Raw genomic sequence first — 25,863 nt, 5'->3', positions numbered from 1 at the left:
CTGAATTATCATCTTAGTGGTGAAGGGTCGCCCGAACCGGTATGTCATCTCCCCAGAAGTGAGATGGGTCAAACTCAACCATCCCATCTGTGATGTGATAACGCACAACATGGGGCAGGAAGAGTTTCCATTCCTTCACAGTATCGGGAACGCCTCTCCTTTCCCACTCAAACTTGGTACCGGTCCACCGCCTTCGAAGAAGCATAAAGAGTGCCCAGGTTTGGAGATAGTCGAGTTCTCGACATGTGGCCATTTGTACGATTTGGAATCGATGGTACAAATCCCAATAATGTTTTGGAGCAGTGGGCGGAGGAGTAAGGGAGAGGGGGTTGACACGACCGCGGAGGCTGTGTGTTGCACTTTGCGTTGGATGGAAGAAGTTGTCGCTGACAGCATTATCTTGTTCGGATTCCATATCCTTCCACGCTTGAACGAGCTGCTTCGCCAAAACACGCCGCTTGGAGAGGGTTTTTTGGAACATTTTCCGCCCATCACGCATGAAATTCTCTGTGGGATCTACCGCTTGACGCCCCCAATTAAGTTTTGTTAGGACGTCATACACCTGTAGCGTGGGCTTCATGTTGTAGGGCTCTGAAGTCATGGTTCTGAAGATTCCAATCACGGAGTCCTTCGGGATGTGGCCTATCATATTGTCTTCCATGTTAGGCCCATATCTATTAGTAGATAGAATATATGACCAGACAAAAAGTTCCATCCAGGTACGATGTGGTATCGGCACATTATAATTGACGGAGATAAAGTCAACCAGTTGTAGTGCGGTTGGAATATCGTTATTCGTACAGAAGATGTGTGCCACGGCAAGTAAGAGCTCGTCTGTGGGATGTAAAGGAGAGGATGGATGATAAGGAGTAACGGGCGGGAGGTCTTCTTCACCCTTTTGCAAAAGGTTGGTGTCAATGTTCCAAACTGTTTTCAGCGTATCCTTGACAGCGGCAATGTCCCATTCACGTCCAGATGCTATCATTAGCTGAATAAAAGTCGATTCGTTCGCATCCAACCCACCTACTACCATGTCTTTGAATAAGCTGTGCACTTCATCACGCACACCATCCTTTCCGGTTTTGTACCCTCTATACCCCGGATTGCTGCGTTTAAAGCCTCTTTTCCTGTAAATCCAAGGTGTCGACCTTAACGAATGGTTTTCCTTGGGAATAAAGGCCATGTTCCAGACTTTGGCCTCCATGTAGTAATTATAACATAATACATCCGGCGTGACTCCGTCAGCAATCATTTCTTCCCACAATGTACTAGCCATGGCCTCATCACCCATCGAACGAGCGCAATTCAGTAAATGGGTATATTCAGCCAGTCCCAAAGTATGCCCGGCACGACGTCGTGCTTCAACAATTGTCGCTAGATTCTTCGCAAACCTAGAAAAAATCTGTGTAAGTGGCTCAACTTTGGCGTATAATGCGGCGGAAGAATGGAAGCTTCGCTGAATTTTCCTCCATGGTTCGATGAAATATGACGGAGATAGCAATCGAAGAGCTTCTACAAAGGTGGTGGTAGGTAATTGACGCATGACGTAGTGGTAATTGTCAGAATCAAGGAAGACAGCCATCACTTTGTCCGGTTGTCCTTCTAAAAGGGTGGCTCGAATGTGTTCCTCGCGTCTCCGGTCTTGACTCGGATCCTCCCTCTTTGATCCGGGGGTGTCAATTTCCCAGCCACTTTCATTGTCCTCCAGTAAAACTGGGGGTTGATCAGTATCGACGAAGCTATTGGGAGGTTCTCTGGACTGTACAGCCGAATGAACGAATCTCTTGGTTATAAGTTTCCATGATAGAGCGCTGGAGGGGCGTAGTTTTCGAAAAGGAGGCCGGGAGGAGGTGTGTATAGCTTTTAGGTGATTCCGTGAACCTTGAGGACGGCGAATTCTAGAACTGCTGGTGCCATTCAAGCTGACTATCCGCCAGCTACATGACGGACATATGTACTGGGAGACGAGATTCTCGCCTAGAAGAGTTGTAGCACGCATCAATCACGGCGTCGCCTGCCCCATTCAACAGTCTAGCAGGGAGAGAACGAGAGATTGAGCAGGCAGATGTGCAAACAGAGCAATTGCTAGCATGAATGACAATAAACCGCGAAGGAAAAAGAATGCGAGTTTGAAGAAGATGAAAATGTTGAAGCTTTTTGATTTGCCGTTTTGGGGATTTTTGCTCATGAGGCCGCGCTAGTCCGTTTTGGGCCATCACTTCATCTTTGTTCGACAAGAAAAAGAAGAAGAAATTCAACTTGCGCGCTTCGTCTCAGACAAATCCAGCTGTATAGGCTACGTTTACAATGGCAGCAGTAGACGACGATGGAGTAGCTCCATCCTTTTCGGAGCCGTTGGATCTTGTTCGGCTGTCGCTCGATGAAGTCGTGTTTGTGAAGTTGCGCGGGGACCGCGAGCTCAAGGGCCGGCTTCATGTACGTTTGGTTATCGAATGGACACTATTAAAGAGGCCATCGTACTGATTTATTCGTGCTATCTAGGCCTACGACAGTCATTGCAATATTGTTCTTGGTGACGTGGAGGAGACCATCTATATCGTTGAAGAAGATGAGGCTGGAGAGGAGACTGTTAAGGTATACATGGCCCACGATAAAGATTGAGCGGCTGGAATTAACCGGTTTATAGACAATCAAGAAACAAGAAGAAATGCTGTTTGTTAGAGGTATGTTGGATTTTCTTAGCTGCTGTTTTCCTCCCTTTTTTCTCAGTTCCTTGCACTAACGAGTAGGACTGTCAACAGGTGACTCCGTTGTACTGATATCACCTCAGGCTCCGTCGAGTTGATGGGAGGAGGAATGGTGGCGAGCACGGAAAAGGGCGACGACGAGGAGGAAGTATGACTCCGAACTACGAAATGAGTAACTCCGTCATTACCGGACCTACAGCTCGCAGCTGTTTACGACTCATGATTAACTTGTGGCAAGTCATCACCAACTTAGATATGTTAAGTATCTTAGAACTCATTTCTCGGAAATAAGATCGAAATAAAGCGGGAGAAGGAAGCCCACATGAGGCTCAAACATACACGGTAATTATACCAAGGCCCGGGTTTTTACAACAGGATGCGTGGATAGTAAAGCTATAACAAGAATAATACAAACAGTTAATAAAGAAAAGAGTCAACCAAATCCGCCAAGTCAATTTCGGCGTCCAGTCCGAGTTGGCCGCTCAGTCATCGAGGTTGATGACTCAACTTTGGTGATTTCCCAATGTCGGGCATGCTGGGCCTTTACAACAAACATCAACCGGTCAACATATAACTATTCCGTTCAAACCCACGAATTCAGGTGGAATTATTACTCTTGTACTCTCACTCCGTTATCTTTGCTATCCATAATTTCATGTCTATAACTTATCAGTGCCATACCACTCTACTTGTCACAGCACCGCAACGAGAGATGATTGTACGAATACGACTGACTTGATCCCATCTGCGCCGAGTTGCATATTATGATATCTTACAGTAACGCACTTATAACCGTGAGCCTGGCATCATGAGTCACAGAGGACAACATAAGTTGACGGCGGAGGAGAGATACAAACGGGAGCAGGTTCCATCCCTACACAAGCCATCATCATCGCCGCGGAAGCGCATTTACTCGGGGCCGGTATAGCTAATGTCTACTTTGTATAGTCCCTGAGCGAGTTTGCAGAATACGTTGAGAAGCAGCAGGAGAGACGATACCTTCAAAACCAAAACCGCGAAAGCTCCGTTGCTCCAAGTAACAGCGGCTATTCCACTACGACTATATCCGCAGCACCTAATAACCACTCGGAACTAGACATTCTTGACCAGCTGGGCCTGTCAGACCAACCAACTACCATTCAGTTGAAAGACTTGCTCCTGGACAGCTCTCAAGAAGCGGAGAATACGCTATCCCAGATAACGAACGTCTTGAAACGGCGGCTGGGAGAGGGACACGGCGAGACCATATTTGACCTTGGGCAAGAAGATAACGGTGACTGGATGGGATTCAACAGGGAGCAGTGGGACTTTGCCCTAGACCGTCTACAGCGGGCTGCACGCAAGCTCAGAGCAGATTGTCGGGTCTTGCTAACGTATAACGTCGGCGGCCCGGAGGAGGCTGAAGCTAAGAGTGATCGCATAAAGTCTGCATATGGGAAGATCTTGATACGACAAGCGCCAGAGACGGTTGAGAATGCCATCGAAATCAGAGTTGTAGTAGTTGGAAACGTTGATGCCGGGAAAAGTACTCTTTTGGGTGTTCTTGTCAAGGGAAAACTTGACGATGGACGTGGTAAAGCTCGAGTGAACCTTTTCCGCCATAAACATGAGATCGAGACTGGAAGGACCAGCTCCGTCGGCATGGAAATTATGGGGTTTGATACCCACGGTGAAATTGTTGGTCGCGGACAAGCACGAAAGCAGACCTGGGAGGAGATCGGGAGACAGTCTGCCAAAGTGATCTCCTTCAGTGACCTTGCAGGCCACGAGCGGTACCTGCGAACTACAGTCTTTGGGATGCTCAGCAGTAGCCCAAATTACTGTCTGCTTATGGTAGCTGCCAATAATGGACTTATTGGGATGAGCAAGGAGCACCTGGGCATTGCTCTATCACTCAACGTTCCTGTCATGGTAGTTATCACGAAAATTGATATGTGCCCTCCTCAAATCCTGCAGCAAACTATCAAAGAGCTGACTGGGATCTTGAAGTCCCCTGGAGCTCACAAGATCCCCATTTTCATCAAGACTCGGGAAGATACAGTTAACACGGCCACCCAGTTTGTTAACCATAGGATATGTCCTATTTTCCAGGTCTCCAATGTGACCGGAGAGTGTATTGACCTGGTACAGACATTCTTGAATATGCTTCCACACCATGGTCGATATGACTCCAGTGCTCCTCTGGAATTTCTGGTAAACGATACGTTCTCTGTTCCGTTCGTGGGGACGGTAGTGTCTGGCGTTGTGAAAGCTGGAGCGGTGCATACAGGTGATTCAGTGCTTATTGGGCCAAGTCCTCTTGGTCAGTTCAAGAACACAGTAGTCAAATCCATTGAGCGCAAGCGAATCCATGTGCACGCCTGTTCCGCTGGCCAGACTGCATCATTTGCCCTCAAAGGAGTTCGTAGAAAGGAAGTGAGGAAAGGGATGGTTGTTCTGCCTAAACTCGACCGTCCTCCAGAGGTTTGCCGTGAATTTGTGGCTGAAGGTAAGCCATCGCCTTTGCTTTCAGATGTTTCCCTTTACTCCCCATCTTCTAACCATGATAACTGCAGTATTGATCCTTTCACATGCCACCACCATTAAACCCAAGTATCAAGCAATGCTACACGTAGGCGCTGTGTGCCAGACCTGTACAATTATTGACATTGATCGCGATTTCATCAGAACTGGTGACCGCGCCCTTGTTGCGTTCCGTTTCATACAACAACCCGAATTCCTTTCAGTGGGAGACCGAATCCTGTTCCGTGAGGGAAGAACCAAAGGCCTAGGCATCGTGAAGGAGGTTAGTTACGATCATAAAGTTCCCTTGAATCCAGAGAGAAGGGCTTCCTCTACTGGACAGGTGAACACCGGTTAAACTGGGGCCTTTATGCTGCTACGTTTCCGCGACCTTTCTACGACTGATTGTCTCTCCCCCTCTCTTCAACATGCAGGGCATGGCATTCCATGGACACATCCTGGCCATTTCTCTTCATTGGATATATTCTGGATGTTTCTGTTTTTGATTTTTCTCGCTGTTTTGATATTCCTCCTTTCCTTGCTTCCTGGTGTTAAGTGGAGATATGACGGCTGTGCTTGTATAATTTATGTTAGTCCCACTGCATATACCTGAATTGTCTGCTTGCGCATCCTTCGCCACAACGTCAACATCAACTTTTGATCTTCTCCTTCGTGTCCTTGTCATTTTCTCTCCAAATCTCGCAGACCAGGTACTTATCACGTGATGCAAACTTGCCTTCGTGATGATGTCATCACCCCAGACTCAAACCAGACAGAAAGTTAACGTCACAACATGAAGTCATATCTGATGTCTTTGCGGCGGCGAAAGACTCTCGATGGTTACAAGGGGGCAGATGGCCGTCGCCACGGTGGTTTTGGCTGCTGGAAACCCCCGCTGCTTATGATGGCCAGGCTACATATATAAGGGCTCTACCTGTACTGAACGAAGAAGACAATTCATCATCATCTAAATCCAATTGCACTATATACATCGAAGAATTCGAAAGCCTCAATCAATCATGGAGTCTATTAAGAGCGGTTTACAGGCTGCAGAGGATGCTCTGCTTGGTCATAAGTCAGGACAAGAGCCCGTCTCTGGTGTCAAGGGCCGTGGCACTGCAACTGATCCCTATGACGGTGGTAATGCTACCAGTATGTTACAACACCCCTTTTAATACTCGCTATTATTTGATAATCCAGACGTCGGGGATTATCATCACTGGATACTCTTATTATTGAAGAGCTCTTTGTAACATGGGCTAACTGATTTCCCGTTTGAAGATCAACCAATGGAAACACAAGGATTGGCGGGTAAACATGCCGCTGGCCAACAACCATACGGCAGCAACAGGGTCGACGAAGGCGTTAGCGGCTTCGATGATACCGCTGGTAGGGCCGCTGGAAAGCATACGACAAGTGGGCATACTTCTCAAGAAATTGGACGTGGTCCCGGGCAGTCAACCCACGGCACCACCGGAAGAGTAGACGAGGGTATTAGTGGTGTTGGTGGAGAGAGGACCGGATACGGTGATAAACCCCTTCGCTCAGAGATGCAGCAAGGAGATGAATACTCTTCGACCATGGGCACAGGCCAACATACTTCAGCTAGCAGAATGACCGGTAGTGGAACTACTGCTGGAACGACTGGTGGTATTAGCGGTGCTGCTGCCGGAATTGCTGGCAGTGCTGGAGCTATGGGTCATGATCAACATGTAGGAATGAGCGGCATGAAGCAGCAATCCGGTATGACTGAAGGAGGTGGAAGAGCCCCTGGATCAACCACCTATGGTTCCCATATGCCAACTGATACTTCTGGAGGCTATGGCCAAGCAAAACAGTCGCATCTTGGCAGCGAATATGGAAGGGAGCCAGGCGGTGGGGCTGCCCTCGGCTCTGGAGGTGTTACTGGTACAGGTCATGGCAGTCAATACCAGCATCCTTCGGGGACAACGCATGGACAGCAGGGTACCGCTAGCAGCATGACTAGTGGCTCTGGCTATGGTGACTCCCAGGAATATTCCTCCAATATGAAGCATGGCCAGTCAACTGGAACTGTGCCAGGTGGAAGCAGCTCTGGCACCGCTGGGCACGGGCCTTCAGATGTTAGACACGGAATACCTTCCACCAGCCACATGGGTAGCAATGTTGGGGGTGATACTAGTGGCTCAGGCTATGGTGGATCTCCATACTCATCCGAGATGAAGCATGGAGCTCCCTCTGCCGGCTATGGTGATTCCAAAGCAACATCCGGGGTGGCTCAAGGAACATCTACTACAGGTCACACTGGCAGCCATATTCCAAGTGGCACCAGCGGTCAGGGCTATGGTGATTCCAAAGCAACCTCTGGGATGACTCAGGGAACTACAGGTCACACGGGTAGCGGTATGCAAGGCGGTACCAGCGGTTTAGGTCATAGTGGTTCTCAACATCCATCTGAGAAGCATGGAGCAACCTCTACCGGCTATGGTGATTCCAAAGCAACTTCTGGGGTGACTCAGGGAACCACAGGTCACACTGGCAGCCATATTCCAAGTGGCACCGGCAGTTCGGGCTATGGTGATTCTAAATACCCATCCGAGATGAAGCAAACTGGCCCTACCACTAGTCATACCACCAGCGGTAACATGGGCAAGTCCACTGATACTGGCTATGGCGGCTCACAGCCTTCCTCTACAATGAGACATGATGCTCCAACTTCTACCACCAGTAGCCGAACTACTGGCGGTGTACCGGCTGGTACAGGGGAAACTCCAGTCAAAAGCACAGGATTCGCAGCAGAAGGCGGAAATTTTGATGCTACCAAACCAGGTGCTGGAAAAGAGGCAGACCGTAAGTTTCAACCCTTATAAGTCATAGAACGAAAGTAGTATAACTAATGATTTAATTGAAGGTCTTATGGATGAACACCCCTCCAAGGCCGGCCACGGTAACATTGGCACCACCACCAACGAGCCTTACATCGGTACTCAAGAAGCACATTCCTCCCATAAAGGTGGTAGTATTGCGCAGAAAGCTAAGGAAGCTCTTCATATTGGAAAGCACAAAACTTAAGCTCATATTCAACAGCGGCTTAATTCTTATATGTTTCCATTTACCAATTATTTCAATCCTTAATACCCTTTTTTCTACTTTCGTGGTCATGATGCAATTTACCTGTTATGTCCCACCACCATCAACTAGCTATTCAAAATGTGTTTGTAACCGTGGGTTTTGTTGAACAGTTAATTATGATCTTAGCTAATCTATTACTATTAATTGCCTCTATGGTTTGCCGTAATAAATGACAAATTGACTTACCTTTGGAAAGGTTATTAAAAGATGTATTGCTTTACGGGATGGATGAAAAGGAATTTTAATCATATCAAGACAGCAGTTCCCAATTTTGTCGTGAAGGCGCCTATTTAGACAGATAGTTCAGCTGTAGCCGTAGTCATAATATAATCCTTATACTTCTCCAACTTCTTCTCGACAGGTCCACCGGGCCCTGCATATCTCTCAACGATCTCAGGAGATCGGCCGATAAACAGCTTAGGGTCAAGAAGACCATCAATCTCACCCCATACTGGTTTCTGTTCAGCGATTATATTAGTCAGAGTACCAATTGGGAACAAATGGGAGGTAGCATACAAAGAACTCAGTCTTCTTGATTCTCTCAATCAAATCATTCTTTCCGCCTTCCATCTTCACAACGTGGGCAGCTTGGTGTGAGAGAACACGGATCTCCTCGTGGGCTTCTTGACGTGAGACTCCGTGGCTACACAGTTTCATTATGATATTCTCAGTTGCCATGAATGGTAGTTCCTCTCGCAGCTGGGAGTTAACGATAGCTGGGTATACAACAAGCCCATTGGTAACGTTGTCAAGACTTATAAGAATGGCGTCTGCCATGAGGAACATCTCAGGAATGTCAATACGACGGATGGCGCTGTCATCCAAGGTTCTTTCAAGCCATTGACCAGAGAACGTTTCAGAGAAGCTTGCTGATACGTTGCTCAATTTCCGTCCAATGCTGCAGATTCGCTCCGAGCTATTTACTATTAGTCAGTGCCTATCCAGAGATCGAAGATGTAAATAATATATTGGCTTGCGGGGTAAAAGAAATTTCATACCGCATTGGGTTACGCTTGTAAGCCATGGCAGATGAGCCAATTTGATCCTTTTCAAAAGGCTCTTCCATGACTTTATCATGAGCAAGATGGCGAAGATCTGTTGCAATGCGAACGGCCGTTGCACCGAGGGCTGCAAGGGCATTGGCAATGCGCAAATCAACCTTTCTAGTATATGTCTGTGTAGAGATGTCGTAGCAGCTTGAAAATCCGGCTTTTTCACAAAGGATTTCATTCAACCTATCGATCTTTGAGGCATCATTTTGGAAAATCTCCATGAATGAAGCCTGTGTTCCAGTGGTCCCCTGTGCCCCTCTAAATTTAAGGCCGGCTCTCACATACTCAATATCCTCGAGGTCCATGACAAGGTCTTGAAGCCATTGAGCACCACGTCGACCGAGGGTGATTGCCTGGGCTGCTTGATAGTGACTGGGGCCTTAAATTAGTTGTCGTTCTTTAAAATCCAGTGAGAGGTAGGGGGCGTACGTGAATCCAAGGGCCGGAAGATCCTTGTATTTGAGGGAGAACTGGGCGAGGTTGTGGATAACTTTGGCAAGCTTTGGGAGAATCAAATCAAGCGCATCGCGGATGAAGATCAAATCTGCGTTGTCAGTGACCTGTAGAGACATATCAGACTCAATTCTGTGTGATAAGACAATATTATGTAGCGAGGAAACTGAGGCGTACTAGGATGATTATCTGGTGTTAGCAGCGTACACCGAGAGCAAAATTGGATAAGCCGAATGATATACCATAGCACGACGTAGCTCCAAGATGGATAACACCAGCAGCCGCAGGAGCATCCTTTTCCAACGCATATACATGGGCCATGACATCGTGCCTCCGGCGGCGTTCTTCAACAGCGGCGACTTTGAATGCCTCATCGCTCACCACGACGTTGGCCTTGATCGCCTCAACCGCCTCATCGCTGATCTGCTTGATACCGAGCTCCTTCTCGGCTTCTGCTAGCCAAAGCCAGAGTTTGCGCCATGTCGTAGCTCGTTCGCGGGCAGAGAATATCTTTTTCATCTCATTGCCTGGTTGAATGGCATTTCGTCAGTTATATCATTATTTTTTCTTAGTGATGGCGGGGAGCTGTGACAGTGGGGTTGATAACAACCGATAGGACATAAAAAAAAGGACTTACTGGCATATCGAGACGCCAATGGCGTTTGATACTGGTCGTTGGCAGACATGATGGACTGGAATGCAAGTTTATGAAGCTGTGGAAGTCGAAGTTGTGACTTGCTTTGGAGGAAGAATCGGCTTTTTGGTTTTTTTTGCGGCGGTAAGAAAAAAACTTTTATGAGCCCCTCTTGTTATATAAAAGTGTTTAGCCATAAGAAAGTGGAAAACATACAAGACGAACAACGGGACGTTAGGACGTTATTTTCATATAGTTATTATACATATAACGAAATATATATTGGCCTCCCTCATGCATGGTCCTTCAGGATGCCTGGAACTAGAAGCAAGATGTTCTATACTATTGATCGATCAAAGCCTCCAAGATGAATATAACCCAAAAAAAAAAGAGACAGCAGCTGTTAGGGGTATCAAGTGTTTTATGTATGCTATTCAAACAAGAGCTTCAGCTCCTCAATGCGTTGTTCTCTTTTGTCTTCGTCACCTCCATCGCCGCCGACCCTTAATCCAAGAGAGCCGGCAATCATCATCTTCCTCTCTTGTATCCTGAGAATCCTCCCTTCGATGCTGTTTTTGACCACAAACCTCGATACCTTTACATCACGCAGCTGACCCATGCGGTGCACACGATCAATTGCCTGCGCTTCCACAGCGAAGCTCCACCAAGGGTCCATCATGAAGACGTGGTTTGCAACAGTGAGGTTCAAACCAACACCGCCAGCTCTCAAGCTGATTAAGAGTACATTGGCAGGGGGAGTCTTCTCCTTCTTGGGCTTACTTCGGTAGCTTCTAAAGGGACCAGGAGAATTTGCAATATCGTCATCATCCTCTATGTCCTCCTCGTCAATGATAGGGGCATTAAATTGGGCGAGAACTGTGGCACGAGCTTTTTGGCTCATCGTACCATCGAAACGAAGATGGGCAATGCCGGCGGCAGTCAGCTGGGGGGATATTAAATCTAGAAAAGAGGTGAACTGCGAAAATACCACAGCCTTAGTGCCTCTCGGTAGACGAGTAAGGTGGGTAATGAGGGCATGAATCTTTGCGGAGGTTTTTGCAGAGGGTGACAGAGGGTTGATTCGACGTAGGGAGATTCGCCCTGTCGGAGGGTTGAGATTATCTAGGAGGGAAGGGTTTTGGGCCGCCGGTGTCTGTACAGGCGATTCATGCCGTATGACTTCAAAAATATCGCGAGAGTTTAGCTGCTCACGGCAACAGAAGCACCTTGGGGTCTCCCCTTTATCTGTTTGATGCTTGATATAGGATTCCAAGCAGGTTTTGCAAGCACTATGCCAACACGAAGTAACTGCCGGATTAATCATTGGCTCCTCAGAACAGATTGGGCATTCACCACTAGACTCTGCTTGGATTTGCTTCAAGGCATGAGTGGTGAAATTCGCCGTAGGATCTCTTTCCTCCCCATCTGAAGCCTGCATGGAAGTCGAGAATTTATCAATGAGTTCTTGAAGATCCATGTTATCTTTCAAGAGATTCATTTCATCTGCGGCAATAGCAGCATCTTCTTCTTCGGCAACGATAGACTGGTTTCTTGTTAGTATTGGGTGGCAGCAAGTTTGCCGTAAGCGAAGAATCTGGGCAAAGATAGTGGTATAAGACTTTAATAGGGTTCCGGCCGCAACATTGTCGTTGAATGTCCGTTTTGCTCGACTGAAAATAACATCATAGATTTCTCTTTCCTGTTCGGATAACTCGACCTCCTCCACTGTGATGGTACGGGATGGTAGTGGAACAAGTGCCTCCCCTTCTGGGGTTTTCATTGTCTTAGTGCGCCGGAGAACTAACGGTTCAAGTACAGTTTGTACAACGCTCAAGGCACGTGCGAAATCTTTCGACTCAAATGGAACAGTAATAAATGTCTTCCAGAAAGAGAAATTACACCACGGCTCCACTTTGAGGAAGCGCACGAGACTGTAAAGATCTTCAAGCCGATTCACAATCGGAGTTCCTGTTAAAACCCATCTGTGCTTGGCTTTGATCTCATAACATGCTTTGGCCGTTTTCGAGGCCCGATTCTTGATGTAGTGTGCTTCATCGAGAATTACGCGAAAGTATTCGACGGAAAAGAGACCATTATCGCTGGTATTCGTACGGTTAGAGATAACCTGGCCGTATTCTGAGCGAACGACTCCATAGCTGGTGATAATGACGTTTGGCGCTGCCGAGTTCTTGGGAGAACAAAGGCTTCTGAGGTTGACTGATTTATCTGTCCCATAATAGACCAGGGTCCTCATTGTTCCTGGCTTTGACGCCTTTAAAGCTTCACTTTCCCATTGGGACAAAAGGGAAGTGGGAGCGACAACAAGGGTAGTGCGCGGAGCATAATATACCTCTGAAAGGCTATGAGCCCTCACAATATCTTGGCCTGATGAGGGTGTAATGCCATTGATAAAGTCAGAACTAGGTTTATGAGAATGTATCAAGCTCATCATCTCGATGGTCTTGCCCAGTCCCATCTCATCAGCAAGAATGCCACCTAAGCAATTTTGTTCTTGGACAGGGAACTCTAGACTTAATTCTCCAGAATATGGGTTAACGTAAAAAAAATCATTGCCACGCACACGCGGAAGAGGCTTATCATCAACATCTTTCACAGGCCAAGGGTACTCTTCCCATAGCGGATGCATCGACCTCTGTTTGGTAGACATTTCATCTTTTTCCTTGGTAATCAACCAATAAAGTGCCTGCTTTTGGTATTTTCGTAGCTCTAAGTTAAAGCTCTCACCTGGAGTAGCCTCAGGCATGCTGAAATCAAAACACTGCGCCTTATGATACAGAGTATCTAGCTGATCTTGGTCTAGGTTTTCACCCTCATCACTCTCCGATGCCTCATCGACATCTTTCAACTGGTCTGTAATGGACTTTCCAGGCTTGGTACCTTGTTCAGCCATTTCTGCGGCGCGGAGAATGCCATTTTTCTTGTGCTTAGCGGTTGCTTCATTTACTGAAGTTGGGGAGAGACAAATCTCATCAAAAAGAGTCACTAGCGCAACCTGGCGTAGACGGAGTGCCTTTTCTTCTGCAGTTTCTTCGTGCTCAAAGAGACGAGGTCCGTCATCATCTACCCCGGATGAAAAGTGCCTTTTAAATGCTGAGCTTAGCACGTAGCATTTAAGTTGCAAGTATATAGTATCGTTTATGCGAATCCGGTCTGGCGCAAAGACGCACACTGCTGTAAATTTGCATATTTTTTGGTCGATCAAGGTTGAAACCCAGGAAGCAGTTTCCTGGGGCAGTCTTCCAATTTCATCGCCATTGGCATTCGTGAACCTCGTTATAACATCCGTTTTTGAATTTGAAATAATTCTTTTAGCCTTTCCTACTTTCGTCTGGGGCTGAGTTTTGGTACGTTGAATCTTGACTTCTTCCCCGAAGTTGAGAGAACTCGTACTCGATCTCGTTGCCCATCCACCGACACCAAAGGCACCCAGATATCTATACTCAGGGTTTTCTGAAAGAATGGAGCCGCATTCGCTCTCGTAAGCAGCCGCAACCTGACTCTTCTGCAGAGCTGCAATTTTGATGGCCGGAGCCTCGCTAAGCTCATGATCTTCTGATGGCTTGGAGGCATCAGTCATCTTATCATCATTATTTTCTTCCCAAGAACCATCAAGGTAAATATTGACAGCCCTCTCCATATCATCCCCTGCCCGACGGCGGAGTTCGGCGATGACATTTGCAGGAATCGGGCGGCCAACGATGGAAGAAAGAAGTTCGATATCAAAACTTGTGTCATTCCCTGTTACCGCAGCCGTTTCCACCGCTTTCCCATCTACCTCATTGTATTTAACGGACGTAGGAGTAGCTTTCGATGCGCCTGACAAGCTGAAGCCACTGAAGGTCGACGTGTCGCCATTGGTAAATTTGGGAGGCAAGCTGGTATCGTTTTCTCCTTGGAAAAACCGTCTCTTCTTAGCAGGGCGCTGCTCAATATCTCTAGAATTCATATCCGGTGGCCGTCATGGAAGCAGAAAATAAAGCTGTTGGCCAACTTCCAAAGCACAACGCGATATTTCAACGCGAATTCCATTTAAGAGAAAAAGCATTACTAATCATATCGGTAATATATATATCCAGTTGCTTATGTCATAACCTTACTTATCATAACTTTTTTGGCCTTTTTTTGAAGCTGAGTTTGGACGATCTATACATCGTAAGAGAGCAAACACAACCCGGGACAATGGCCTCGAATTATTCAGTGTGCGTCCAGTGCACATTCAGAGAAGTTAGACGTCGAACCTTTCAGTCGTCATTGAGCAGTCCGCAATATGTTCGCTCCCTATCGACTTCTGCGCCTTATTTGACGGCATCAACTATTTCTGGAAGCTCCAACGCCGAGCTGGAATCGGCGCATAACTACTGTGTTGAGCTCCTAAGGTATGCAGCGCCTCAATTGGGCCCTATGGCCTAGTATTTACTGCCCAGGCTGGATGATTGATTAATATCTACTAGAAAATATGATCGTCCATCATACACACTCAGCACGTTTATTCCTCGACATAGCACCAAGTTCTATATTGCTCTGCATGCGCTTAACGTTTCTCTATCGATGATACCGGAAACGACCTCCGCATATACAATTGGTTTGATGAGGTTACAATTCTGGAGAGACACTATCACACGAGCACTTGCTGGAACTCCACCAAAAGAACCCATTGCTATTCTCTTAGCCTCAGCGCTCTCAGACCTTGACATGCGCACCCATGGGAAAGCAAAGATAAGCAAAGGATGGGTTATGCGGCTAATTAATGCGCGAGAGCAACATCTGACACATTCGCCATATCCAAATTTGGCCTCCTTAGAGTCTTATGCCGAGAGTACCTACTCTACACTTCTGTATTTGACTCTCAGCGCGTTACCTCTTACTTCTTTAACGGTAGATCATTTGGCATCACATATCGGTAAAGCAGCGGGGATAACTGCTTTACTCCGTGGGGTGCCACTTGTTGCATTCCCTACGCCGCCTAATCATCATTCAAGCCAGACTCGAATTGGCAATGAGGGACCAGTGGCAGGTGATAGCAGGCAAGGCTCCATCATGTTGCCGCTAGATATCATGGCACAGGCTGGAGTAAAAGAGGAGGATGTCTTTAGGCATGGTGCCGACGCCCCGGGACTAAGGGATGCCGTTTTTACGGTTGCTACGCGTGCCAGCGATCATTTGATCACGGCTAGACAAATGTTGAAGAATCTCCGGGCGGGAAAAGATGTTGGGCATGCCTTTGAGCACGAAGGAGAAGAGGGACACGAATATCACGATTCACACGATCAGCAGGCCAAAAAGTCAACTCTAGCTACACAACTGCAAGAAGTCGAACGAGGGTTTGGAGTCTTGCTACCAGCTGTTTCTACAAGCCTTTGGCTGAATAAGTTACAAAAGGTAGATTTTGATATATTCAAACAGGAGCTTCTTTCTACGGATTGGAAACTGCCATGGAAAGCTTACTGGGCCTACCAACGGCGAGAGTTTTGATAGAATTATGAGCTGTGGGCCCCTGTAACATTTATAGATGTACTATATAAGGTCTAATTATACCCTTTCTCATGTCTTGATACCCGCTTTGAGGCTTTTAGTCGGAATAACGGAGCTTTGCTGCATTCAACCAGTGACCCTGAATAGCCAGAGCCTATACCTTTAATCCCTATCGGTACCCGGATAGAATATATAGGAGAAACCAAGAGTGCATCATCCTGACCTTTGCACTTCAGCCAAAACCTACTATTCTCTATATGGAATAATCAACTGGTATGTAGTCGCTGCCTCACAGGCCTTCGTCGCCGCCTGGAGCTCCAAATCAATCGTTTGTTCGCAAGCTTCATCAAGTAGCGTTTTATCACTTCACGCCTAAGGAAAGGTTGTTAGTATCGATAACCTTTGACTTGGGTTAAAATTATGGCAGGTATCACTTACATTAATATAACCATCACCACAAACACAAATGGGATAGCGATGGCCCAGAAAAAACTATATTGGTGTCAGAAGTGGGCATTGCCAATATCTAGAGGTAGCGTAGAAATCATATATACTGACGCATCACTATATTCCTGAATGCTTGAGAAAGACTTGAAATTCATTCCAAAGTATCCCTGTCGAGAGTTAATTTAGTGGCCTTCGCCCTAGGGACAAGAGTATAGCTTACTGAAAGGAAAGTCAGTGGTAGAAACATGCAAGTTACCAACGATAGCTGCGTTATACTTTCGTTCTGATAGGCTCCTACAGTGGAATATTAGTATATGGGTATCGATTGTGTTAGATTTTGAGATTCTGGGATTTCCCTATCTGGCTTTAAAACTTACCAATTGTGTTGAATATCAAGTCAATCATATTGTCTGCTGAGCGTCGCATCTGATCATAGCCCTCATTAATTGTAATACAGTGATCAAGGACATCACCGAGGTAAGTTTGACACATAGGGCTGATGGTTACAGCTGAAGGCATTCTAACCCCTTCAGTCTCTGGGTTTGAGGCAACCCGAGAACTCGGTGCCGAGTCTGAGCTGCTGGTATGTAAACATGGGAATGATGCTGTTTTAAGGCCTAATTGGGGCCGGCTGTTAGGATCTGGCTTATGATCCCTTAGAGAGTTGATGACCCCGATGATCGGTTGAATCGCGTTTCGAAGTACGGAAATTTCGGAGGTAAGAATGTACAGGCTACTCGACTGTTTGATATCTGGATCGGTGAGAACCTGGACCTCTAGGTCTCCAATCGCGTCCTGGTAAGCCATTGTCACAGGAATAGCCAGGTCGGTGATGGCATCAATTATAGCTTGTAAGATCATGCTTGCATCACAGCTCTGTCGTAGAATGGTACCGGCAGCTCTTAATCGCTGGATTATTGGAGTTTCAATATCGTCTGCGCTAGCCTCAAAGAATGACGTCACGGAATTATCCGAGTGGAGGAAAATAGAGACTTGTTCAATGCCGACACTGAGACCTTTAGGACTAAGTACTGCATGGCGTTCCATAAAATCAATACGGTCCTCATTCGGGCCCCCTCTAAAACGTTGTAAAGATCGGATAGCTCGAGGCTGATTAGCCGGCACTTCCTGTTTCTGATCCATAGGCGACCGTTTTGAACCATTGAGCTTCGGGCGTCGCTGCTGATATTTGGGTACAAATAGATCCATGAGTGCCGTCATTATAATTCCCCGTTTCTTTTTAGAATGGCGACTGGGTGGTTTTGAGTCATCTGTTTCTTGTGTTCTTTCATCATCTTCAGATTCGCTCTCATCCTCTGAATCTTCGGGACTGCTGTCAGAACTCTGCTTGATCAACTTTTGCATTGCTAAAACAATGAAAGTATGATCAGAAAACCAGTCGACCTTTGTGCGATTGACAGAGTGCATAAGGTCTTCCACTGCCAGCCTGTGAAGGCGTTTATGGTTTGCCAGCAACCTGACGACATCCCAGCTTAATCCATTGACATTGATCCAACGGCACTGAACCCATGGCTCCCTCTCCCTCTCAAGGAAGGGCACCAGCGTTGCATTATCTAAGTGATACATACGCATAGCATCCTGAGAGAAATCCACAACGGTGATATCACATGGTTGATATAATTGTTCTTGTAGCAAAGTCCCCTCATCTGCGAAGGAAGTAGGAAGGCTGGGATCTGCGGGGTCGATTCCGGGCTCTTCACCAGGGTGCCAATTAGGGGAGTGTATCTCGGGATAATAGGGGCGGGCGGTGGTAGAGCGTCGGCTGCGTCTTCTAATGCTACCTTGGGTTTCGAGTCCGAGAGGGGTTCTGGCGGAGCTAGGCGATGCAGAAGGGAATGGCTCTAGTCTGAAGGTTTCACTGCATGTCTGAGCCTCGACATCAATTGCGCGAGGACTAATGTCGCTCCCATTTGTTGAACCCTGCCTTCCAGGTGCCATGCTGACACGATCGCAATCGAGATACGCTCTCAACCATGACAAGGAGACTTAAAACACACACAATTCACGTTCATTCAAGCAGCAGGGGGACGCCGGAGATGTGCCTTTACCATGCCAGGCATGATATAAAATGAGCCTGGAATTAATATCATGTCCAGCCGCAACATCCTTGTTGCCGTCGATTGACGTTGAAATTGGATGTTGCCAGGAGTTTGGGAGCAAACTTTAAGCTTTCGGCAGTTGGGGCGGCTTGGCGCACCACTCAGGCCGTGATATAAAAACAGATGGAGATGAGTTTAGGGGAGTCTCAGTTTATGGATTACTGGTAGCTTATTGTTTATAATACACACCGAAGCATGCACCATGTCGGAGTACCAAAGGAACTATAGAAAGGAATATATGTACAGTAGATCGAAGTTGAAGTAAGAAAACAGAGTGGAAGCTGAATCATGGTGTGTGAGTTTTATCAAGAAAAGAATCAAGCGACATTACATCATAGAATAGCGGGAGAATAATGAGATGTATTAAAGCGGGTAGATGTGCAATGGTCAGGACTGAGGGGTATATATATTCGATTATACAGATGCAGGCGACCGTGGTTTCCAGCTAAAGCGATGTATGGTAAAGGACGAGGGCTTGGTGAGGTTTTGTGATTTGGCTCCTGGAAGGAGATTTGGCTGAACATCCATTAAAATAGCCTTTTGCGGCTCTGCATGTGGCGGTACCTGTGATTTTGATCCCCGTTTAGGGGGCGTTTTTGTCGTGCTGCCTGATGTAGAGGAAGAATTCTTCTTCATTGTCTCTTTTATTAATTCACGTAGCTCTTTATCATCACTAGTTATCTGTGCTTTGATAAAATCTGTGCTTCCTGAATTTTGTAAAGATGCCATAACGGGTTTTCGTGGGGTGTAGTTATATTTCTCAGGCATCGGTGGTACCAAAGGGGTAATTGACGTGTCAAGCTTTGCCTCGTCGCCTTTAGAGAGGAGTTCATGGATATCAAGTGATTCCCCATGCGGGATTTTGTTGGGATGAGATGGCGTCACGCAGTCTAAGTTCACTTCTTTTCGTAAGACATGGTCAATATCTACTGCCGAAAAGAACGCACATGATTGTGGCAGATCGTCGATACCCATTTGCTGTGAAAACATGGCTCGGGTCCAAAGATTTGCGACCTGTAATGCCATTGCAGCTTTGTACTTGTCTGTTTCCTTTACTACATACCGAATTTCATCATGGACGGTAATAGCAAGACGGGCATCCAAATTGAAGCGCCTGATGAGATAGTCCATTGATATGATGAGTAAATGGAGATAATCGACCCCGGATGACTGAATTGCCCAATTAATTCTGGAGGTCATGAAGCTGCCCTTATTGATAAATCGTCGCATTAATGCTTCGGTGATACCGGCTCCTAGGACAGGAGTTCGCGGCCTTTCCTGCTCTGCAAACTCTTCAAGCTTGTTGAATACGAATGACTCAGTTCCACCACGTAAAAATGGGTTCTCACTTAGCATTCTACGGGTCGTTCGAGTTCCTTTTGTCTCCTTGTATAGTTTGGCAGCCACAGCCTTCGTTTCGGCTTCGGACATGCTTGGGTTGAATTGCCGTAGAAGTGTGGCAGCAAACTTCAAACCAGCGCCGTATATTCTACCGTAATTAAAAACCTTTGCGTTGTTTCGAGAGATCCCCAGGATTTTAGCTGTTTTCGAGTGTAAGTCTGTACCCGCCGCTTTTGTACCTTCAAGTGTCATAAAACCAATGGCATTCCCACCGTGAAGTTGAAATTGTGCATCACCAACTAGACTAGCGATCCAAAGTTCCTCTGAATCAACATCAGCGCCCACAAAAACATACCCAGGCGGCGCTCGAACCATAGCTTTTAGCTCGGAACCAACACGGTTCGGTTTAGCATTGCTCGCGGTGAGCCAGGTATTTTCGACAGCTCTGCGTGTGATTGTTCCCATAGGAATTACCTGTGGGAGAATAAAACCTAGTTTCGAATTCGATGAAAGACCCTTGCCCGAAGACTCTGCCTTCTCCAAGTCCTTCTTATATACAACCATCTGTGACGTGATTCGATCCCTGGCGCTGATCCAATATGAGCAAGAAGCGTTCATCTCTAAAGCCTCTTTGGCCAAAGGAAATTGGGATGAGAGCTTTCCACTTTCGAAATACTGAAGATAACCCTTTGAGAGGGGGCTTGCACAACGGGCATCCGGTCCATCTTTATGCGGTAGTTTAAAATACACATGTTCCTTATCTTCGCGCAGAGCAGGGTTGGTCTCCTCTGACATATCGCATGAGGTAAATGCTTGTTCCTCATACCGTTTTATCTCATTCCTGGGAACTTCAAACGTCCATGCATGTTTATCGGACCAAACGAGGGGGAATCCATCCCACGAGAGGTTTAAGAGGATCGGAGAGACTCGAGTCCGCACCGTAATATTAATATTTGACTTGCTTGTTGGGAAAAGGTCCTTGTACCACTTTGGCATCCCCGGTAGTTTTTGGCGTGCTGCAGGTCGAGGTGGGTCGCCTTTCTTCTTGCCTTTGACCATTCTGATCTCTTGGCCTGACCAGTCCAGCTGTCGAAGCCAAGGATCATTTTGATATATTTCCGGTTTGTCCTTTACCTTGAGGGCAGCTTCACAAAGCTCAACTAGCCTCTTTTGCACGCTGTCCAATGCGCGGTGGTATGTCTCTTCGGCATTCTTCAAGTACTCTTCCCATGTCTCATTGACAGGAAGGATAACAGATGAAAGATGCCTCAAGGCAGCAAAGCTGACGGGATGCGGACAGGTTTCTAGGAAGTTAGGAAACACTTTTTTGTACACTCGGTGAGTGATGGCAACGTCAGCGGCACAGTAATCAAGAAGCTCATCTAGTCTTTCATTAATTCCAGCGCGGTCAAGTTCACCAAAATAGTTCCGTTGAGCTTTATCTATAGTAATATTGCAATGGAATTTGGCAACATCACGGAGAGAGTTGATAGAGCTTCGCCCTACCCATAGCTCCTCCTCTTCCTCGCTAAGCATTTTATTTTCAACCATAGAGGCGAGCTCAGCTGATTCCGTTCCGCGCACTAGTTTATCACGAAGATCCCTGTTTTTCTTATGCTTCATCCAAGTTGGCCGCTGCTGTGAACACATCCCGTTCACTGCGACATGGAGAGACATCGTATCAATGAAGAAATTTCGTGACTGCTTGATATCATATTCCTCCAATATTCTAGCTCGATCGTACCCAATATTATGACCTATAATTATCCGAGGTGTCGATGCATCGCCCAGGGGAACTAATTGCCGGGCATTTTCAGTCTCGCCCAGCAGCCAGGGCGAGATCCAAGCATACCATGACGTTGGGCCGGCAGCACAGGCCATTACAGCAAACGGATGTTCCTTCCACATAACTTCAGTATCAAACGTCAACATTGTCTCATCCGGCGCATTGATCTTTTCGGCTGTTCCGTCCGTATTATATTTGGTCCAACCGCTCTGCCTAATCCACTTTCGCGGCTGTTGGGGTAAATGAGCTGTCGCATACTGTTTCGCGTCGCTTAGATAGGGTTCAGATGCGTCCATTCCCAGTTTATGGAAATGCTCATCTAGTGACTGTCCTTGTAGGGATGGGAGGTTGAATGCGATCGGACCAGATCCATCCTGCGCTTTCCCCAGTAAATCATGTCGAGATAAATGGTCCCTAGCTAACGCAACTAGTTTAGGGTCGGGGGGCGTAGGTTTATTGCTGAACACTTGGGGGTGAATGACACTGCTCAGTTGCTGAACTCCGATCTCGTTAAATCGACCAGTGGAAGGGACTATATAGTAGAGGTTAACATTGTGCGGAGCAAGTTCTACAAAAGGGAAAGGATTAATTTACTTGCAAGCGTATTCTTCTTTGACTCAGCATCATCCTGGCCCGTTTGTTTCGCATATTTCCTTACGGATGCGCTCCATGCTGGTATCGCCTTGCGGACTAATCGTGCCTTCAATATTGAAATGGAGGTTCTATGCAAACCGCGGTTGAACACCTGCATAATTGCACAATCGATAAATCATTCTGTTATTGCAATAGCCAATCCTAAAAGATTTTCCACTCTCGTCGGCCTTCTATATTGTGTATTCTTCTTCGTCATACGAGCTCTGTATCTTCTGATGTATCTTTTCCCCTTTTCGTCGTCTTTGGGATATCAGCTTATGTAATACAAGGTGATAAGATATGCTATCATGTGACATTTATCGTAATGTCTGACTAATCCGGATTTCGATATCAAAACTGTGGAGCTTCACAAGAACGACGTCGCGAATTCCAACCGCCTTCAGGCTATTTCTTCCTGTCGTTTCCAACATATTCGCCCTCCATCTGACAGATTTCGTAGGCTGTCTCCAGTTTATATGGCCTACGTTCCGCTGTATTTTATTAACAAAGGAGCTTTTCTAGCTCTGAGTTGCAAAAGTATCCAAGCATAATTTTGATCCTAGATCTCATTTCAGTCTCACACTATCAACCCGCATTGCTCCAAAATCAGCATTACCACGCATCCTCCCACTTCCACGATATCTAATAATTCGTGTCTCGCTCGGAAATATATCCCTGAGATCTCTCTGCTACCCATCGCTCGCCACCTTAGTTTCGTTCGTTTCGTTCGCCATGGAGGACGATTCTTTCGTCGACTTGACCGCACCGTCACCAAATACGGCACCAGCTAGCGGTGTGAGGCCCGTATCGCCAATCTTGAGGACGTGGTCGTCTCATGCCCACCAACCGTCAAGCTTTGGCCAACCTAGGGAGAGAGCCAAGCGCCGGAGGCTGGACAACAACGACGATAGTAGTTCCATAGCTGGGCCGTCTTCGCGAAACGAACCAATGGCACAGAGTGGAATTCCGGATGAAATTGAGGCCGTCGATTTAACAGAAGTTGATGACTCGTCATCACTGGCACGTATTCTTGCCAAACAGCGTGAAGATGCCATCCTGGCTCAGAAAAAGACAAGTGACCAAGGCAGACGATCTACGTTGACAGCGTATAAATGTCCCGTTTGCATGGATGTTCTTGAGAACGCTACAACCACTATATGTGGTATGTATACTGATATTTGCCCTAACCCTTATAGGAATGTTGCTAACAGTTTCAATTTGGTTATAGGCCATTTATTCTGCCATAAATGCATTATAGACACTCTTAAATACAATGAAGCTCGCCGTGCACTTGAAGGTGCTGGTAAGGGAGCGCGGGGGAGCTGCCCAGTCTGCCGCAAATCCATATCCAGGGCGGATACGCCTGGGCCTAGGCGGAACCTTGTTCCTCTTCAGTTCAAATTAACAACTAGAAAAAAGAGTTGAAGATTGCCCCTCGAACTGAAGACTTGTTCTTATTTCCTAGATGAGTCTTTGGGAAACCAATCACCTGGATACCCCTTGCTAGTACGGCGTTATGGATTATGAATTACAACAGCATGCTAGGAGTTTTGATTTCTGATTTCCCCCCAAACAGTACATTTAGATTATTTTTCTTTTCTCAGTCTTGTGACCTTGGGATTTGGACATATTCACTGAGCTTATACTGAGCTTATTACTACATTAACAAAGGCGTACATGCTACCCCAAGCTCAGACGTACGTTATTAGTATATATTTTTGCTATATCCTTTCTAAAGCATTATGTGCTATAGCTGCTAAAGGAGATGTTCACTTGCGCCCAATGACCTCCATGGTGTTTCTTCTACTTCTTTCACCACTCAGCCCAACTCTTACCATGGCATCTCCCTTCTTGCCCAGTACCACTTCCAGGGCTTGTACAAGAGCAATGGGATCATACTTCATCCCTACTACACACCCCTCGTCGTTCGACACCTTTCTCCCATATAGCCGTAAACATTCGATCCCCATTTCATTCAGGCGATCTCGATCCACATGTGGTGTACCCGGTCCGTCAAGATGCAAGATATGTGTCACATAAGACGTGTATGGTTCGTGTGGCGTGTATATCTGGGGTGTGTTGAAATTGGGACCGCCCGGTCTTCTTGACAATGAGCTTTGGTGTCTGCGTCCGCAGCTTTCTTCTGCCGCGCGCGCAATTGCTTCAACAAATTCAGAAGCTGTTAAGGGTTGGGATGATGGGCCGGTTTCACGGTCCAAGGACCCGTTGAGAATAAGGATCTTATGTCGTGCCGGGCCTGATGCTATTGAACGGCCTACCCCTCTCAAGATAATAGAAGGTATGAGTGATGTATATAAGGATCCAATGCTATAAATTATGGCCTGAGACGAGCGTAGCGCCTCGAGTACACGGGGGTTCGCAGGAGGCCGAATTTCTTGGCCATAGGGGTTGATATACCAAACACGCGAAATGCGGCTAGGGAGCTCATCAATGGCTGATTTACTGAAGTTAATGTTCTTGTTCCTTAATGTCGGGAGTGATCCAGGTAGATGGCTTTCTTCATAAAGCGGGTCTTCTGGTTCGAGAATTGGGTCATCCCCGTCTGCTAACATTAAGCTTGAGCGCCTATTGGAGGGTGTTGGTTGTATTGAGGACGCTTCGCTTGGGTGTGAGATGCTATTTTGGCCAACTATTATAGTTCCATCTTCGAGAGAGGCAGATATATGGTGGGAGAAGTTGGAGTTTATGGCAGGAATAACCCGGACACTATCAATAGGAACAGAACATATGCTGGCGAGCAGGTAAATTGCGCTCTCAAAACTCCCGCTGAATACTCTAGCGGCAGTTAAGAACAGGTTTCCAACACTTGCAGAAGTGAAGTCAAAGGTCGACGAAGGAGGCCTTGCGCGCTTTAGGATCTCAAGATTAAGCAGGTTCAGAAATGATCGAATCAGCTCCTTTTTTGCAGGAGTGATAGCATGCCACAGAGCCGAGTTTCCTTCGACAATGGAATACCACTCATCATGTGCCTTGCTAGCATTCGAAGAAAGCCGATGGTTGAAAAACATTTTGATACCAGCCCGCTCTGGATCAGCAGGTGAATCTGGAATCAAACGTACCAGCCGGCCTGTTTTATACTCAGGTTAGGTTCAAACCTGATGTATGTATAAGATGTAGCTGGAATTGCCTTACTTCGAACATCTCCAATTCCGGGTCCGCCGAAGAACCTAATGAGCTCTGACGATGAACCACCGTTATCACTGATTGGAATGATATAGTTCAAGGGGCAATCTTTGGATTCCCTGAGGGCATTGAAAACATCAACTAGATTATTCGCAGCACTTCCACCAGAGAACACGGCGATGCCGCGGTTTGGACTAGGAGCGGCAGCCATCTGACTGTTTTGTTCATAGTGGTTTCTCTCTGAGGCCAGGAGAATGGACACGTCTGGGGTATCGAGTGTTGAGCCGAAGGATGGAGGTTTAGGATACAGTGTCCTTAACCGAGACAAGAATCCGACCCCTAATAGGCACGTGATATACACACAGGCTCTGCCCCTATTTTGAATATAACCGCTAGTTATCTATCATTTTATCTTGCAGTAGTCATTGACGCTGTATAA

The 25,863-nt window shown here is 46.7% G+C and overlaps 11 protein-coding genes across 11 annotated transcripts; 5 read left to right on the top strand and 6 right to left on the bottom strand.

Moving 5' to 3' along the window:
* Nucleotides 1–13: 13 nt before the first annotated feature.
* MCYG_05099 (conserved hypothetical protein) lies at nucleotides 14–1,999 on the bottom strand (the record flags this gene model as incomplete). Its single annotated transcript, XM_002845184.1, has 1 exon — nucleotides 14–1,999. One exon carries the CDS (start codon nucleotides 1,997–1,999, stop codon nucleotides 14–16), a length of 1,986 nt encoding a protein of 661 aa, XP_002845230.1.
* A 308-nt stretch (nucleotides 2,000–2,307) lies between these two features.
* MCYG_05098 (U6 snRNP-associated protein Lsm3) lies at nucleotides 2,308–2,862 on the top strand (the record flags this gene model as incomplete). The annotated part of the gene is made up of 4 exons (XM_002845183.1): nucleotides 2,308–2,436; nucleotides 2,503–2,595; nucleotides 2,648–2,684; nucleotides 2,792–2,862. 4 exons carry the CDS (start codon nucleotides 2,308–2,310, stop codon nucleotides 2,860–2,862), a joined length of 330 nt encoding a protein of 109 aa, XP_002845229.1.
* Nucleotides 2,863–3,516: 654 nt separating this feature from the next.
* On the top strand, nucleotides 3,517–5,568 carry MCYG_05097 (GTP-binding protein 1; the record flags this gene model as incomplete). Its single annotated transcript, XM_002845182.1, has 3 exons — nucleotides 3,517–3,630; nucleotides 3,657–5,196; nucleotides 5,264–5,568. 3 exons carry the CDS (start codon nucleotides 3,517–3,519, stop codon nucleotides 5,566–5,568), a joined length of 1,959 nt encoding a protein of 652 aa, XP_002845228.1.
* A 661-nt stretch (nucleotides 5,569–6,229) lies between these two features.
* On the top strand, nucleotides 6,230–8,261 carry MCYG_05096 (glycine-rich cell wall structural protein 1; the record flags this gene model as incomplete). Its single annotated transcript, XM_002845181.1, has 3 exons — nucleotides 6,230–6,362; nucleotides 6,492–8,039; nucleotides 8,101–8,261. 3 exons carry the CDS (start codon nucleotides 6,230–6,232, stop codon nucleotides 8,259–8,261), a joined length of 1,842 nt encoding a protein of 613 aa, XP_002845227.1.
* Nucleotides 8,262–8,611: 350 nt separating this feature from the next.
* MCYG_05095 (adenylosuccinate lyase) lies at nucleotides 8,612–10,512 on the bottom strand (the record flags this gene model as incomplete). Its single annotated transcript, XM_002845180.1, has 6 exons — nucleotides 8,612–8,779; nucleotides 8,838–9,237; nucleotides 9,320–9,745; nucleotides 9,803–9,917; nucleotides 10,069–10,353; nucleotides 10,464–10,512. 6 exons carry the CDS (start codon nucleotides 10,510–10,512, stop codon nucleotides 8,612–8,614), a joined length of 1,443 nt encoding a protein of 480 aa, XP_002845226.1.
* Nucleotides 10,513–10,890: 378 nt separating this feature from the next.
* Nucleotides 10,891–14,427, bottom strand: MCYG_05094 (DNA repair protein rad5; the record flags this gene model as incomplete). Its single annotated transcript, XM_002845179.1, has 1 exon — nucleotides 10,891–14,427. The coding sequence occupies one exon, from the start codon at nucleotides 14,425–14,427 to the stop codon at nucleotides 10,891–10,893; it is 3,537 nt and encodes a 1,178-aa protein (XP_002845225.1).
* A 233-nt stretch (nucleotides 14,428–14,660) lies between these two features.
* Nucleotides 14,661–15,953, top strand: MCYG_05093 (conserved hypothetical protein; the record flags this gene model as incomplete). The annotated part of the gene is made up of 2 exons (XM_002845178.1): nucleotides 14,661–14,857; nucleotides 14,933–15,953. The coding sequence occupies 2 exons, from the start codon at nucleotides 14,661–14,663 to the stop codon at nucleotides 15,951–15,953; spliced, it is 1,218 nt and encodes a 405-aa protein (XP_002845224.1).
* Nucleotides 15,954–16,219: 266 nt separating this feature from the next.
* On the bottom strand, nucleotides 16,220–18,359 carry MCYG_05092 (conserved hypothetical protein; the record flags this gene model as incomplete). Its single annotated transcript, XM_002845177.1, has 4 exons — nucleotides 16,220–16,325; nucleotides 16,512–16,567; nucleotides 16,621–16,694; nucleotides 16,778–18,359. The coding sequence occupies 4 exons, from the start codon at nucleotides 18,357–18,359 to the stop codon at nucleotides 16,220–16,222; spliced, it is 1,818 nt and encodes a 605-aa protein (XP_002845223.1).
* Nucleotides 18,360–18,934: 575 nt separating this feature from the next.
* Nucleotides 18,935–22,398, bottom strand: MCYG_05091 (DNA polymerase gamma; the record flags this gene model as incomplete). Its single annotated transcript, XM_002845176.1, has 2 exons — nucleotides 18,935–22,179; nucleotides 22,242–22,398. The coding sequence occupies 2 exons, from the start codon at nucleotides 22,396–22,398 to the stop codon at nucleotides 18,935–18,937; spliced, it is 3,402 nt and encodes a 1,133-aa protein (XP_002845222.1).
* A 614-nt stretch (nucleotides 22,399–23,012) lies between these two features.
* On the top strand, nucleotides 23,013–23,705 carry MCYG_05090 (conserved hypothetical protein; the record flags this gene model as incomplete). The annotated part of the gene is made up of 2 exons (XM_002845175.1): nucleotides 23,013–23,442; nucleotides 23,539–23,705. 2 exons carry the CDS (start codon nucleotides 23,013–23,015, stop codon nucleotides 23,703–23,705), a joined length of 597 nt encoding a protein of 198 aa, XP_002845221.1.
* Nucleotides 23,706–24,049: 344 nt separating this feature from the next.
* MCYG_05089 (conserved hypothetical protein) lies at nucleotides 24,050–25,635 on the bottom strand (the record flags this gene model as incomplete). Its single annotated transcript, XM_002845174.1, has 2 exons — nucleotides 24,050–25,368; nucleotides 25,434–25,635. The coding sequence occupies 2 exons, from the start codon at nucleotides 25,633–25,635 to the stop codon at nucleotides 24,050–24,052; spliced, it is 1,521 nt and encodes a 506-aa protein (XP_002845220.1).
* Between the last annotated feature and the right edge of the window lie 228 nt (nucleotides 25,636–25,863).

Source organism: Microsporum canis, genomic scaffold, assembly GCF_000151145.1.
Source record: "Microsporum canis CBS 113480 supercont1.5 genomic scaffold, whole genome shotgun sequence".
In the NCBI taxonomy this organism is placed as follows: domain Eukaryota; kingdom Fungi; phylum Ascomycota; class Eurotiomycetes; order Onygenales; family Arthrodermataceae; genus Microsporum; species Microsporum canis.
The sequence above is the reverse complement of the archived record's forward strand: the minus strand, read 5'-3'. Positions and strand labels throughout refer to the sequence as shown.